Genomic DNA, 15,273 nt, shown 5'->3' with positions numbered 1-15,273 from the left:
GTGTTCCCATACCAGGCCATAATCCAGTCAAGTCAGCACACTTTCCACCACACATCTATAGAAGTTTGCTAAGGTTTTTGATGACATGCAAACCACCACAGACTCCTGAAGTAGTACAGGTGTTGTCGTCCTTTCTTTGCAATACTTATGTGGTGGGTCCAGGAGAGGTCCTCAGAGATAGTGACACCTAGGATTTTAAAGTTACTGACCTTCTCCACCTCTGATCCTCCAATGATTACTGGCTCATGGACTTCTGGTTTCCCACTCCTGAAGTCTACAATCAGTTTGTTGGTCTTAATGACACTGAGTAAGAGGTTGTTGTTATTACACCACTTGGCCAAATTTTCAATCTCCCTCCTGTATGCTGATTCATCATCACCTTTCATACAGCCCGTAACAGTAGTGTCATCAGAAAACTTGTATATGGTGTTGGAGCAGTTCTTAGTCACACAATCATAGGTGTAAAGCAAGTAGAGAAGGAGGCTAAGCACACATCCCTGTGGAGGAGATGTTTTTGCCAATCTGAACTACGGGGTCTACAAGTGAGGAAATCCAGGATCCAACTGCACAAGAGATCCTGAATTAGAAGAGTCTTCAAATTCAGGGCATCAGTTTCAAGACTTTCTTGGGGAATTTTAATAGCAATTTCTTTTCATGCCACAGTGATACATTTTGTGTTCAGTCCAAGGATACAGCACTTAAGATCACTGCATAGCTTCAGCTTTAAATTCATGACTTAGTTTATGGGTCAACATTCTAATTATAAATACTACCCTTAATGGTAAAATCAGAATAATTGTAGTGAATGGATCTTAAATCTGATACATTTGCATTGCCTCAAATAAGTAATCTCCTTGAAAGCAGGATTCCTTCTTTGCTGCCTTTTTAGCATTTTTCTCAGATATACCCAACATCCAATTCCATATCTATCATAGCCAATATGGAGAAAACATTAAATTTGAGTGCAGTTTGGCCAAAAAGAAAACCAGATTTGCTTTTCAAAAGGTCAAACACTTAATACACATAATAAATATTGGAAGCATGTTTAAGTGTGAGGTGTTACACTTTGAAAGGTCAAATCCTGGTAGCATGGCAGGCTTAGGGGAGTGTTGTAGGTCAGAGAGACCTTGGAATACAAATACATGGCTTCCTTTACGTGGAGTCCCTGACAGACAGAGTGTGACAGCTTTTTGGCACACTTGCATTCACAAGTCAGGGTACTGAGTATAAAAGTTGGTAGAACACAAGACATAGGAGCAGAACTATGTCATTCAGTCCATCGAGTTGGCGTTGCCATTCCATCAGGGCTATTTTATAACCCGTCAACCCCAGTCCCCTGACTCCTCCCCATAACCTTTGATGCCCTCACTAATCAAGAACCCATCAACCCATCCTCCACAGCAATTTGTGGCATTGAATTCTACAAATTCACTACCCTCTGGCTAAAGAAATTACTAATTTCTGTTATAAAGGGCCGTCCCTCTATTCTGAGGCTGTGCCCTCTGGTACTAGACTTCCCCACCATAGGAAACACCCTTTCCAGGTCCACTCTATCTAGGGTTTTCAATATTAAATAAGTTTCAATGAGATTCTCATTCATTCTTCTAAACTCCAGTACAGCACAGAGCCACCAAACACTCCTCATACATTAACATTTTCATTCCAGGGATTATTCCTGTGAAAATCTTCTCGACCCTCTTCAATGCCAGCGCATCCTTTCTTAACTAAAGGGATCCAAAACTGTTCACAATATTCTAAGTCTGGTCTGACCAATGCCTTATAAAGCCTCAGCATTACATCCTTGCTATTATATTCTAGTCCTCTCGAAATGAATGCTAACACTGTATTTTCCTTCCTTATCACTGACTCAACCTGCAAGTTAACCTTTAGGGAATCCTGGATGAGGACTCCCAAGTCCCTTTGCATCGCTGATTTCTAAATTTGCTCCCTGTTTAGAAAATAGTCTACATCTTTATTTTTTCTATCAAAGTGCATTTCAAGTTTACATTATGTTAATGATTTGGATGATGGAATTGATGGCTTTGTTGTAAAGTTTGCAGACGGTATCAAGATAGGTGGAAAGGCAGGTAGATTTGAGGAAGTAGAGAGGGTACAGAAGGACTTAGATTAGGAGAATGGGCAAAGAAGTGGCAGGAAGTGTAGGGTCATGCACTTTGATAAAAGAAAAGATTGTGTGTTTTCTAAATGGAGAGAAAATACAAAATTCTGAGGCACAGAAAAACTTGTGAAGAATTCCTTAAGGGTTAGTATGCAGGCTGAGTTTGTGGTGAGGAAAGTAAATGTGATGAGAGTATTCATTTCAAGAGGACTAGAATATAAAAGCAAAGATGTAATGTTGTGAGTTTATAAAGCACTGGTGAGGCCTCTCAGAGTATTGTGAGCAGTTTTGGGCCTCTTATCTTCGAAAGGATATGCTGAAACTGGAGTGGGTTCAAAGGAGGTTCACAAAAGTGATTCCAGGTTTGAATGGCTTGTCACTTGAAGAGCTTTGGATGGCTCTGGGCCTGTATTCACTGAAGTTCAGAAGAATGAGGGAGGACCTAAATGAAATCTATCAAAAGGTGAAAGGCATCGATGGAATGGATGTTTCCTATGGTGGGAGAGTCGAAGATCAGAGGCCACAGCCTCAGAATAGGGGGGCATATATTCAGAACAGAGATGAGGAGGAATTTCTTTAGCCAGAGAGTAGCAAATCTGTGAAATTTGTAACCACAAGCAACTGTAGTAACCAAGTCTTCATGTACACTTAAAGTAGAGGTTGATATATTCTTGATTGGTTAGGGCATGAAGGGATATGAGGGAAAGGCAGGACTTCAGGGCTCAGAGGTAAAATGGACCAACTGTCACAAAAAACTGTGGGTCAATTGTTTAAGAAAAGTAACAAGATTGCTTGAGTTGCAAAACTAGATTGAGGTGCTTTTATTTACCTCAAAACAGGACAAAAACTGGAAAAACATATACAGCTACCCTCAGACTAAACACAAAAGAAAACTAACCCCAAAGCCTTAGTAACCCGAGGCTTATAACTGCTAAGTCCCTCCCCCTAGACCAACCAAAAGCTAATTAACGCAATTATCCATTTAAAGATGGTATCCTCCACCATCAGCACACCTGTGCAGGTTGCTGCTGCCTCTATATGAGACAGCTCCATGCAGCAGCTCTGGTTTAGACCCAGTCACCATTACCGCTGGGGATGAGTGTTTTACCGAGTGCGCCATGTGCCATCCGTAGTCAGTGACGGGCCTTCGTTACACCAATCATTATGAAATGGCAGAGCAGACTTGATGGGCCAAATGGCCTAATTCCGCTTCTAAATCTTATGATCTTAAGTCACATTTGATTCCAGGAGGCTGCCAGCTAGGGGATAAATGCTAAGCTTCCTATCATCTCTTGATCTTCTTCAGCCTTTTCACTGACTAGATTGTAAAATGAGTTTAATACACCTCTCCCCTCTTTCCAGTATTTAAAACCTCAGTTATAAGATCAATCTCTTTTTTCTAATCACCTGGTAGGATCTCAAGTCAGTACCAGAGATTCTGAAGAAAAGCTTTCAAGTCAAAGTGTGCGGTGATCTGTATCAATGACTACTGCACAGGTGTAGGGTGATTAAAGACCATAGAACAGTATAGCACAGGAACAGGCCCTTCAACCCACAACATTGTGCTTAACAAATTATTTATCAAATGTCCAACTAACTCACCACACTTCTCTGTCGGTAGAACTGGTTCTTACCCTCAAGAATTTCTCTTTCATCTCCACCCACTTTCTCCAAATCCAAAGTGTAGTCACGGGCACGACACTCACGTCTTCTCCAGCTATGCCTGCCATTTTGCTATCTACATAGAGCAGGCCAAATTCCAAACCTACAATGTAAACACTCCCCAATTTTTTCTAAAAAAAACAGTGACTACTGCATTGGCATTGCTTCCTGCACCTATAATGAGTTTGACAATTTTCCTAAACTTGCCTCCAACTTCAACTTGGGCAGTAAATGCACTTGGGCAGGTACATAGACAGGAAAAGTTCAGAGGGTAATGAGATCGTAGACTTCATGAGAGGGAAACTAGAGGTCCATGAGCCAGTCCTCATTGGAGGATCAGAGGTGGAGAGGACTGGCAACTTTAAATTCCTGGGTGTTACTATTTCAGTGGACCTGTCCTGGATCCAGCATCAAGTGCAATTACGAAGAAAGCACAACAGTGACACTACTTCCTTAGGAGTCTGCTGAGTTTTGACATGACATCAATAACTCTGACAAACTTCTATAGATGTGTAGTGGAAGGTGTATTGACTAGCTGTAGCACAGCCTGGTATGGAAACACCAATGCTTTTGAATGGAAAATCCTACAAAAGGTAGTGGATTTGGCCCAGTATATCAGGGGTAAAAGCCTCCCAATCATTGAGCACATCTACATGAAATGCTGTTGTAGGAAAGCAGCATCCATCATCAGAGATCCTCGCCACCTAGGCCATGCTCTTTTCTCACTGCCACCATCAGGTAGAAAGTACAAGAGCCTCAGGACTTGCACCACCAGTTCAAGAGCAATTACTACCGCTCAACTATCAGACTCCTGAACAAAAAGGGATAACTACATTCACTTGCCCATCAATTGAGATGTTCCCACAATCAATTATCTCACTTTAAGGACCCTTTATCTCTTTATTTATTACTTATTTATATTTGCATTTGTGCAGTTTGTGGTCTTCTGCACTCTTTCATTGACCCTGTTATAGTAACTATTCTATAGATTTGCTGAGTATTCCCATAGGGAAATGAATCTTAGGTTGTATGTTGTGATGTACATGTACTCTGATTATAAAATTTACTTTGAACTTGGTCAGCATGGACTGTTTCCATGTTGTGTGACTCCATAACTATTAGTGCTATCTGGCATACAAAGAATGCATTTTCAAGTGATATAAAGCCACTGGAACTTACTATTTGTCATTTCAAAAACATTCACAATGATCATGTTTTTAGTTTATATTCATTTTAATTTAATTAGCATCTCCAAAAAGGTCTCAATATTTCTTAACCTCCTCAGAACCACACTTCGCTTCAACAGCCAAGTTATTTTTTTCTTTTAATAAAGTGGAAATTATTCTGAAAACTCCTGTTCTTCTCACTCCACCTTAGTCCACAACATACAACAGTACAGCACAGTACACGCCTTCTAACCCACAATGTTTTGCCAACCTATATAAACCCACTCCGTGATCAATACAACCCTTCCCTTCTAATAGCCCATAACCCTCCATTTTCCTTACATCCATGTGCCTATCTAAGTCACTCAAATGTTCCTATTACATCAGCCTCTACTACCATGCCCGATGGTGCATTCCAGCTGCCCACAACTGTGTAAAAAAAACCCTTCTGATATTTCCCCTAAAGTATCTTTAACTCATCTAAAACAGATGTCCTCCAGTATTAGTCACCGCCACCTTTTAGTCGATACGATTTTTACATTGAGCAATCTCTTCATTCTTGTTTGATTTCATCCATTGGTTTACATTTTGCAGATTCAGTCAGTAAAGCCAAATTCAATACCTGCCCATCACTTTACAGCCCCCAATAAATTTTGGAAACAATTGTTATTTTATTGCACTCAATATTTAAGCTTCACAATGAATATATTAAGTTTTTGCAGCACCTTAGGAGAAACCCCTTGTTAGCTACAAAGATTAAATCCCTAACAAATTATCTGGAATGGCTTATGGCTCTTCTACATATTTTTTCCAGTGGAACTGAACAGAGAGGAATACAATTGTTTAGCATTATCTTTATATTTACTTAGTGTTAGTCACCAAAATTAAATTTCTATCCTATCAAGGTTGGATTGAGTCGTCTGAGTAGTACTTTAAGAGAAGTCCTAGTCACTGATTTTGACTGAGCACTGGTTATTTTATCCACAATGGTTGAATAGTCTTTGGATGAACCATGTGGCAAAACAATACAGAGGACTGCAAAGTAAGTAGCTGCTTTTGAAAAAAAATTATGTGCTTTTATTACCTGCATTATCTTAATCACCAACAGTTCTAAAGTAAAAAATACTAATAATTTTGTTTACTCTACAAGTTCTTATAACTTTTTTAAAATTAGATTGGCAGGGTGGCAAATCTATTCAGTAATTTTGTCCACATAGGTTTAAGTGCCTGGAAGATCTAAAGATCAAGAGTGGTCTACTATCTTGAAGTTTTGTCACCTTGGACAAACATTATTATTCTCTATGGTGCAACAGAAGTCTTTCATAATCAAGCTTGAATCTTCGAAGAGTTTTCCGTTGAGAACTCTGCAGCCCTTGTCGTGCTTCAGCAAAATGCGCACGATGAAAAGATAATTCCCATTTTTCTCTCATTTCCATGATTAGATATCCAATTCATCAACCTGTGATCTTAATATCACAGTTGGCCTGTCAGTAGATTAACAAAATTCAAGTTTTCCTTCTGCTAAAAAGACTTTGAGGAAGTTGAGGAGACTTATAATTGAGGTAAAGGTTACAAATGACCCAAAAGATCAGAAGTGGATTCTTAGTAGTAGAAGAATAGAGCTACACAATTAATAGCAAACAATCCTTCATGAACACCTTATTACAATTTAATGGTACACAACAAACTCACCTCCTTTATTCTTTTTATCTGGATGTAATTTGTTTTTCCCCATTCCAACTCAGCCTGTGTTACAACAAGAAGTTAAAATTTGGTGACATCATACACAATCATAAATACAATATTTAACATTGTAAAATAGGTAATTATGGATTGGAATTGGAAAAACAGATTAAATGAAATTAATATGGCAGAGAACCTAGTCAGGGCAAATATTTTACCTGAATCACCTTCAAAATAATTTAAGACTAAATTGTATAATATTGAGAATAGCACTGTCAAGGTTCACGAAATATAAAATTCACAATCAACAACTTGAGATTTCAGAAACAAAAATATGTCATATAAGTACATTATAACAGGACAAATCAGTTGTTTACATCTTATTTGCCGTGCTTTCAGATACATGTTAATTAAAAAAATCCCATTTTCATCAAATCTTCCTTCACCTTCAATTGCGAGCCAAATGGATCACAAGGAGAGAGCAAAAAACCTCCAAATTAGGTTGAATGACATTTTTGGGGACTTATCCTTCAAATGCAGCAATTATGAGGTCCTTGTACAGAAAATGGTATAATGTTAGCTAACTAGTAAAGAAAGACACTATGGTTTGTCTCCAGCACTGAGTCTGGCTCTGTGAGGTAGAGGGAAGAGGAGTGTAGTAGTGATAGAGGATTCCATAGTTAAGGGACCAGATGGAAATTCTGTGGTCGTGAAAAAGACACCCAGATGGTATGTTGCCTCCCAGGTGCCAAGGTCAGTGACGTCTCAGATCTGGTCCACAGCATTCAAAAATGGGAGGGTGAACAGCTGGAAAGTCATGGTACATACTGGTTTCAATGACATAAGGAGGAAAAGGGTTGCGGTCCTGAAGGGAAAATATAGACAGTTGGGTAGAAAGCTGAAAAGCAAGACTTCAAGAGTAACAATCTTTAGATTGCTGCCTTGCCATGGTCCACTGACGATAAGAGTAGGATGATTTAGAAGATAAATGCATGGGGTGAGAAATTGGTGCAGGGTTTCAGATTTCTGAATCATTGTGATCTCTCCTAGGAAAGGTATGACCTGTAAAAAAAAAGGACGAGTTACACCTGAACCCAAGGGGAATCAACTTCCTTGTGAGCAGGTTTGCTAGAACTGTTGGGGAGGATTTAAACTAATTTGGTAGGGAGATGGGAACCAAGGTGATAGGGTTGAAGATGGGGCATTTGTTATGCAAGTAGATGCAGCTTGTAGTGAGACCATGAGGAAGGATAGGCAGGTGATAGGGCAAAATTGTAGCCAGGGGATGGGTTGAAGTGTGTCAATAGTTTGGAAAAGTGAGGATAAAGTAAAAAGAAAGGAGATTGAAGGAGAGATTACTAAACTCTCTAAAATAAATAAAGACTTTTTAAAAACTTTAGAAAGGGATAAGAACTTAACTTCCAGTAACACTGGGGCATAAATGAAAAGGGTGATGAATACAGACTGAGACACAGTTGAAAGAAAATCAGGAGTTTAACATCAAAGGATAAATTGTATCGGAAGGACAGAAGGACAGAGGAGGTGTAGTGGCTCTATTCCAAAAAAAATTGAAATCAAATTCTTAGAAAGAGGTGACATAGGATTGAAAGATGTAGAATCCTTCTGGGTAGAATTAAGAAACTACAAGGGTAAAAAGATCCTGATGGGATCCTGTTCGGAGGCCTCCGAACAGTAACATAGATGTTGGGTGCAAATCACAATAGGAGATTTCAATATGCAGGTAGATTGGGAAAATCATGTTGGTGCTGGATCCCAAAAGACAGGATTTGTAGAATGCCTATAAGATGACATTTTAGAGCAGATTGTAGTTGAGCCCACTAGGAAAAAGGCAATTCTGGATTGCGAATTGTGTAAAGACCCAGATTTGATTATGGAACTGAACATAAAGGAATACTTCAAAGGCAATGGTCATAATATAATAGAATTCACCCTGCAGTTTGAGAGGGAGAAGCTAAAATCTGATGTACAAGTACAAGGGGTGATTGATATGTTCGGGGCCTAGGGTAGAAGGAGTCAATTTCAGAAAACCTAGCACATTTATTTTTCAACTTAGTCCCCTCCTACATTTACACACTTAGTCCAGCGGTCGTGGAGCATACAGATCTTGGACCTCCAGAAAGTGTCCACAGATGGGTGATTGATAAGTTCGTGGCCTAAGGTAAAGGGAGATGAGTTATACAGCTCTCGACACATGCACATGCAGGTCAACTCTGAGTGATTATGCAGAAAGTTTGAAGTTAATAACTCATCTCCTTCTACCTTAGGCTACAAACTTATCAATCACCCCTGATGAGCACTTCACTATGGTTTTATGTATCTACACAAGCAGCAAGTGTTCTAACATTGACTTCACCTTTAATAATAGAATAATTTTAGGGATATCTAGACAAGACATCTCAGAGAGTGCCTAGTATCTAAACTCTTAATTGAATTCTACTTCCTGTGGGGTGAGGCAGGGTGTGGGTTTAAGGTTATAGGCACAAATGTTAACAGTGGTACTACTGAAGGGCAAAAAGAAGGCAACCTTAACTACTGGAGACAGTCCTGTATAGCATTTGTGTGAATCATGTCACACCATTCCCTTCAGTTCATGCTTGATTAGAAAGCTGAATAAAAGGTGGTGGGCCAAGCTTGTTCTTAACTTAATTTTATTCAGATAATTTAGGTCTACCAATGCTCTAATTATTGGCAAGTAAACATTATAAAGTATAAATGTAATTAGTCTAACAATTCACATCAGATCGAACATAATGCATTAATACAGTTTGGCTTGAAATTTGCAAGACAAGGAAAACAAGTACACCAACCCTGGGACATCTGAGCTGTCCTTGTTCTCTGCAAGTCTGCCATGCCTATGACAAAATTTAAAGCAAAAGGTTAATGAATGTGCAACCAAATGTTAAAATGGATCACACTGTGGAATGCAGAAGATGGATTCAGAAGGGATGATTGGAGTTGACTTTAGTACTGACACCTTGGGAAAATGGTAAAGTTGACAAAGTGGCAATTATGGCTGGGTTTGGAGGCAAAATCTAAAGTGAACAGCCATTTACATATATTTACATACAGCAACAATACTTAATAGAGAACAGGGTAACTAACTCACACCAACTTTCTTCTCTCTTTCCAACAGAGCAATGGTTGTCGTGTTGCCACAGCTCTGATCAAATAATTCCATGTAGATGAAATGGTCACACCTGTGACTTTTTTAGTGTGTTGATCCTTCATGATTGTATTGAAGAGGGTGGGTTTGAGGGACCAAGGGGCCCATACTGCTCCGAAATTCTTTATTCTTGTCATAAGGTATTTTTCTTAGGTTGACTGTATTCACAATTACATTGACATTATAGATCGAATTAAATTGACCTTTATGATCATAATGCTGAGTAAAAAATAAATTTATGTTTCTACCATATTCAATTCAACAGTCTTTCACTTTAAGTCTACATCTTCCTCACCATAAATTTATTTTACTTCAAATTTGCAGCATTCATTATGTATCTCCTTGCCACAGACATTTCAAGACTGGTCTAGACCATCCTCCTTCACACAGCATCATCATTATTTCATCACTTAACCCCTTCTGGTGATCATAAACATTTCCATATTTATTCCCTCTACAACACCCCGCCTTTCTGTCCACAAGAAAATAGTTTTTCTGCAATTTAAAAACTGTTCTTCTTTCCATAGGTGTTGATTCCTGAGTCTCTGTTTTTATTTCATATAAAACAGTGTATAGTGTATAGTAACACTATACATTGTGCACCTGTAGTATTTTACTTGTGAATGAATGAGTAATCTCCTAGACAAACCTTGTATATTAAATATTGATTACATGCACCTAATTTTGTATGAAATTTTTTTCCATCTTCTGTATTTTTCTCAAGAAAATACTCAAAATTCTACAGTTTCCTCTGCTCCTTCAAACAAGTACACCAATTTCTTGTACAATACTTCTAATGCAAATCACGTGATTAGCCTCACCTCTAATCCAGTCTGATGTAATATTTCCAAAAAATCTTTTTACTTCATTACATGAAGTTCTCAAGTTTTCACTTACCGCAATTGATTATTCATTACCTTGAATGCATTTACAAGTGCTATGCAATCACTTAATGTTCCATCACAATACTCCATTTTATTCCTACACAAACACAAATTATAATTAGAGCACTAAGATTCTTGTAGAGCAGGCATTTGTGTTCACAATTAAACACATTAAAATCCTTGCATTGATGTGCATACAGTTGGCAATGCTCAGCTGCTTGCTCACACATTTTTATCACATACTGTTTAGTGAAGATTTGCTACTATTTATGCAACCTAGGATTCACTGTCCTGAGACTTATTTGAAAAATGTTGTTAAGGTCTTTCCCCAACCACCCACTTACTAAAAGTCTTCTATTTTGAAGTGACAAAACAATCAAAAGTATCCCCTGAATTACATCTAATGTTTTCTACTACATTTGTTTTAAAAATTTCCTCAAACATTTCCAAAACTCTGGAAGTCAATATTTTGCCAAAGGCAATTTCATGCAGTTGAATATGAAATTTCATGGAGTTTCATGGTTTAACCTCATCTGTTTTGTTTCAAAATAAAGTTTTATCACTGACAGAGAATGCACATCTCTTTCATCAACAAGGGATATTTTTTTAAAAAAGCAGTTGGGAAAAAAAAGATGAAAGAAAGAAACTGTCAGGCACACCTAGACCACAATTAATGTATGTAAATAAAAGAAAATCTGCAGATGTAGAAACAAAGTGATACACACAAAATGCTGGAGGAACTCAGCAGACCAGGCAGCATCTATGGAAAAGAGTCAAATAAAAAAAAAAGTCGACATTTCAGGCCAAGACCCTTCATAGATGCTGCCTGGTTTGCTCAGTTCCTCCAGCATTTCGTGTTTATTAATGGATGTAAATAGCTACACAAAACAGTGATGCATAAAATTATGAGGGGCCTAGAAAAGCAGAAGGGTCCATTTCCCTCAGGTCATGCATTAAATACTTTAAGGGTATAAATTTAAAATCTTTGGTGTGCTAGAGACAGAAGCTATCAGTATTATTTTTTAAAAAGTGGCTGGATGTGTGCTTCCACCCATTCTAAGTCTCTTGCATTAGGCAATCAAGATTCAAGATTCTTTAATGTCATTTCCAGTATACATGTGTAAAGGAGAACGAAATAATTGCTACTCTGCACCCAATGCAGCACAAAACAATAATAATATACAAAATCAATGTATATACACAATCTTGTATGTCCATAAAGTGATGCTAGTTACAGGAGCGTCTAGACATAAAACGACTGACAGGAAATGATAAAGTAGTGGTGGTTAATGGTGTGGAGGAGTTGATTAGTAGTCAATATTGGGAAAGTTAAAGCCCCACTACTATAGCCCAATTGCTCTTACATATTCCTGCTATTTGCTTACAGCACTGTGCAAAAGTCTTAGGCACACATTATTTATTTATTATTTAATTGACAAACAGCGTGAAATAGGCTCTTCTAGCCCTTCAAGCTACACCGCCCAGCAATCCCCCAATTTAATCCTAACCTAATCACTGGACAATTTTCAATAACCACTTAAACTACTAACTAGTAGGTCTTTGGACCATTGAAGGAAACCGGCGCACCCAGAAACCCACATGGTCATGGGGAGAACATTCAAACTCCTTACAAGCAGCAATGAGAATTGCACCTGGGTTGACTGTACTATAAAGCTTTGTGCTGCTATGTCTATATTTAGTGTGCCCAAGACTTTTGCACAGTACTGTATTTGTCAATGTGGAACAGAAAGCGAGTGTGTAAATCTAGCGGGAGCGAAGAATGTTTAGAATGGCGCAGTTGGAGAGGTGTGGGACAGGTAGCAGAGAAGGTGTGCCAGGGATGGGGGATGGCTTGGGTACAGACACTCCCAGCACTGAGACACCAGGCAAGGTCATTTGATTCCAATGATCAGTTGTTTATTGATCATTACAGAATGTCTCTCTGATGCTTCCCACATCCTCCCCTCTCTCTTCCCCTTTTCCCAACCATGATTTCCCTTTCCCAACCCTTCTCACTTTCAGTTCACAATAGAGACCCATATCAGAATCAGGTTCATCATTACTCACGTCATATCTTTCTTGCCGCAGCAGCACAGTGCAGATACAGTATTGTGCAAAAGTCTTAGGTATCCTAACTATATATATGTGCATAAGATTTTTGCACAGTACTGTATCTGTTCTAACTCTTGCTGATATTGGAATGCTATTAATATTGTTCCAAAGTGACCAATTCTCTCTTCATCCCAAGTTCTACCCATATGGCTCAATAGATGATCCTGACAGGATATCCTAACTATTGTCATCAGTGCAATTGGAGATACAGTATGCTAAACATGACACTCATGAGCTTGAAGATCAGGGGAGTGGATATTGGGGCCAAAGGAACATAGAAAACCTACAGCACAATACAGGCCCTTCAGCCCACAATGCTGTGCCAAACACGTTCTTACTTTAGAAATTACCTAGGGTTACTCATAGCCCTCTATTTTTCTAAGCTCCATGTACCAAAAGACCATGAAAGAAATGTTCAACTGGTACACTTAAAAGGAAGTTTGGCTCAGTACATCATCATGATTGAAGACTGCATAAGCAGCCAAGTAGATATTCAGACTTAATACCAAAGATCATAAAGATTTTTGGTAATGGAAATGAAGTCTGAGCACTCTTGAATAATTTGTTTCCCTTTTCATTTTCCCTTTCCCCTTTCCCTTGTCCACCCCACTTCATCTTCTAAAAAGAAATTCAACTGTACCGGTATCCTTCAAGGGGCTGTTTATATGGTGTTACAAAGAAGTTTTTCAGTGAAAGAGCTGCAGCTGGAAAAGAAAATTTGTATTTATTTATAACAAACTCCTATGAAATGACTTGGAATATTTTTAAGCATTGTCACTCCTATTTTTCTGTATACTTACCAATAATAAGGCACTCTTCTAAACAGCCGAAAACATGTCCTAAAACTACAAGTTTTCCTAACTGGAGATCCACAGGCAAATATGCCAGTACTCTTCCTAAGAAAGTTAGATCTCCATCATATGGGTTCACTGTTCCTTTCAATTCAACAGATAGTGCTCCCACCTTGATAAAGAAATAGTCAGAACAGCTCAATTAGTGTTTTTTTTACATTTGAAAAAGTGCCACAAATAAATGGTAATTATTTTCTACTGAAGCTAATCCTTTATAAAATGTCAGTGTTTCAATGTACAGAGAATTCCTGCAAAGGATCTATTTTTGGAGAACTGGTCAACTACTTGCCTCTTTTAGTAGCAGGACTGTACGTTCAATCTCCTTTAGATTAGGTGGAGACAGAGCAGAAGCCAACAGAACTCTCGGTTCTCCCATATTCAGCAATTTTACTTTGAGTATAGTACTGCTTAAAGGGCAACGCTGAGAAATTTTAAAAAAACAGACATTTATGTTCTATTTGTAAATCAGTAGCATTGATAACTTGTTTTGCATTTACTAATTTATATTGTAAATATACACACAAGCACCGAAAAGGCTTGAAAGGCATCTCAAACAATGAAAAATACAATTTTACTTTTTATATATAAATGTATGCTTGATATATCCATATTATCCAAGTAATAATGCATAAAGCAGTCTCAGTTTGAAGCAAAAGCAAAGATGTAGCATTAAGTCGGGTATTGCTTGGACTGAGAGACATTTACCTGCATCTCTGGTATTCCTTGATCAGGAATATGGTGTATCCAGAAATCACGTGTCACTAACCGATAGCAGTATCCTTTTGAAACACGACCAGCACGCCCTATTTGTTGTATAAATAAAGTTTGCTAAGAAAGGGAAAAGGGTATATGGCAAATCCTCTTTACAAAAATGCAACTGTTCATAATTTGGATAATAATTAAGTTCTTCAAATTCAAGCTGTAGAGACGTTTTTCTGTTGCCTTTTTTAAATGCATACTGGTCATACAAATGCTCCACTCTTCCCATTTGGATGAGCTGAGTTTTAACCATTTGAAGACTGCTCAGCCATCACTTAATTAGTAATAATATACTCACATAACAACATACTGCTTAATTAGCCACTAACCTTATTTCATAATTGTGAGGTCCTACTTTATATATAAATGTAAACTATACTATAAATGTAAAGAATTGCTGTAAAGTGCTGTAGGAAGCTTTGAGAACGTTGTCTCTTTGTCCTTGCGCTCATTCACAATCCATATGATGGTTACAATGCAAGCCCTGCAATTTGCCTTATTATACAATTTCTTTTTATTCCATTCACATAAATAATTCCTAACAAATATGAACGGAAATATTTGAAAGGCTGTAAACTCACCAAGTTATACATTTGTTTTGCATTTCTTTACTTATAATAAACATCACTGAACCCAGCATTTAAGTCTGCACCTCATTGCCATTCAGTTTACATTGTTTTGAAGCTACAGCCTTACTCATTGAAGTACTCCCTGTGTTAAACCATAAGACATAGGAGCAGAATTAAGCCATCCAACTCAGAGTCTGCTCTGCCATTCCATCATTGCTGATCCCAGATCCGATTCAACCCCATACACCTGCCTACTTACCATATCCTTTGATGCCCTGATCAAT

At 38.1% G+C, this 15,273-nt stretch overlaps 1 protein-coding gene across 6 annotated transcripts in view; it reads right to left on the bottom strand.

Moving 5' to 3' along the window:
- The window catches only part of tdrd9 (tudor domain containing 9), a 165,248-nt gene that overhangs the window by 65,751 nt on the left and 84,224 nt on the right, over window positions 1-15,273 (bottom strand). For all 6 annotated transcript variants that reach the window (XM_063047992.1, XM_063048027.1, XM_063048011.1 and 3 more), the window contains exons 14-20: window positions 14,367-14,464; window positions 13,951-14,082; window positions 13,611-13,773; window positions 13,451-13,514; window positions 10,732-10,795; window positions 9,459-9,503; window positions 6,640-6,693 (exon numbers count right to left, since the gene is read on the bottom strand). In XM_063047992.1, the coding sequence (XP_062904062.1) occupies window positions 6,640-6,693; window positions 9,459-9,503; window positions 10,732-10,795; window positions 13,451-13,514; window positions 13,611-13,773; window positions 13,951-14,082; window positions 14,367-14,464 (620 nt within the window). The remainder of the gene's footprint in view (window positions 1-6,639; window positions 6,694-9,458; window positions 9,504-10,731; window positions 10,796-13,450; window positions 13,515-13,610; window positions 13,774-13,950; window positions 14,083-14,366; window positions 14,465-15,273) is intronic.

This window comes from Mobula hypostoma, chromosome 1 (assembly GCF_963921235.1).
Source record: "Mobula hypostoma chromosome 1, sMobHyp1.1, whole genome shotgun sequence".
NCBI lineage: Eukaryota > Metazoa > Chordata > Chondrichthyes > Myliobatiformes > Myliobatidae > Mobula > Mobula hypostoma.
The sequence above is the reverse complement of the archived record's forward strand: the minus strand, read 5'-3'. Positions and strand labels throughout refer to the sequence as shown.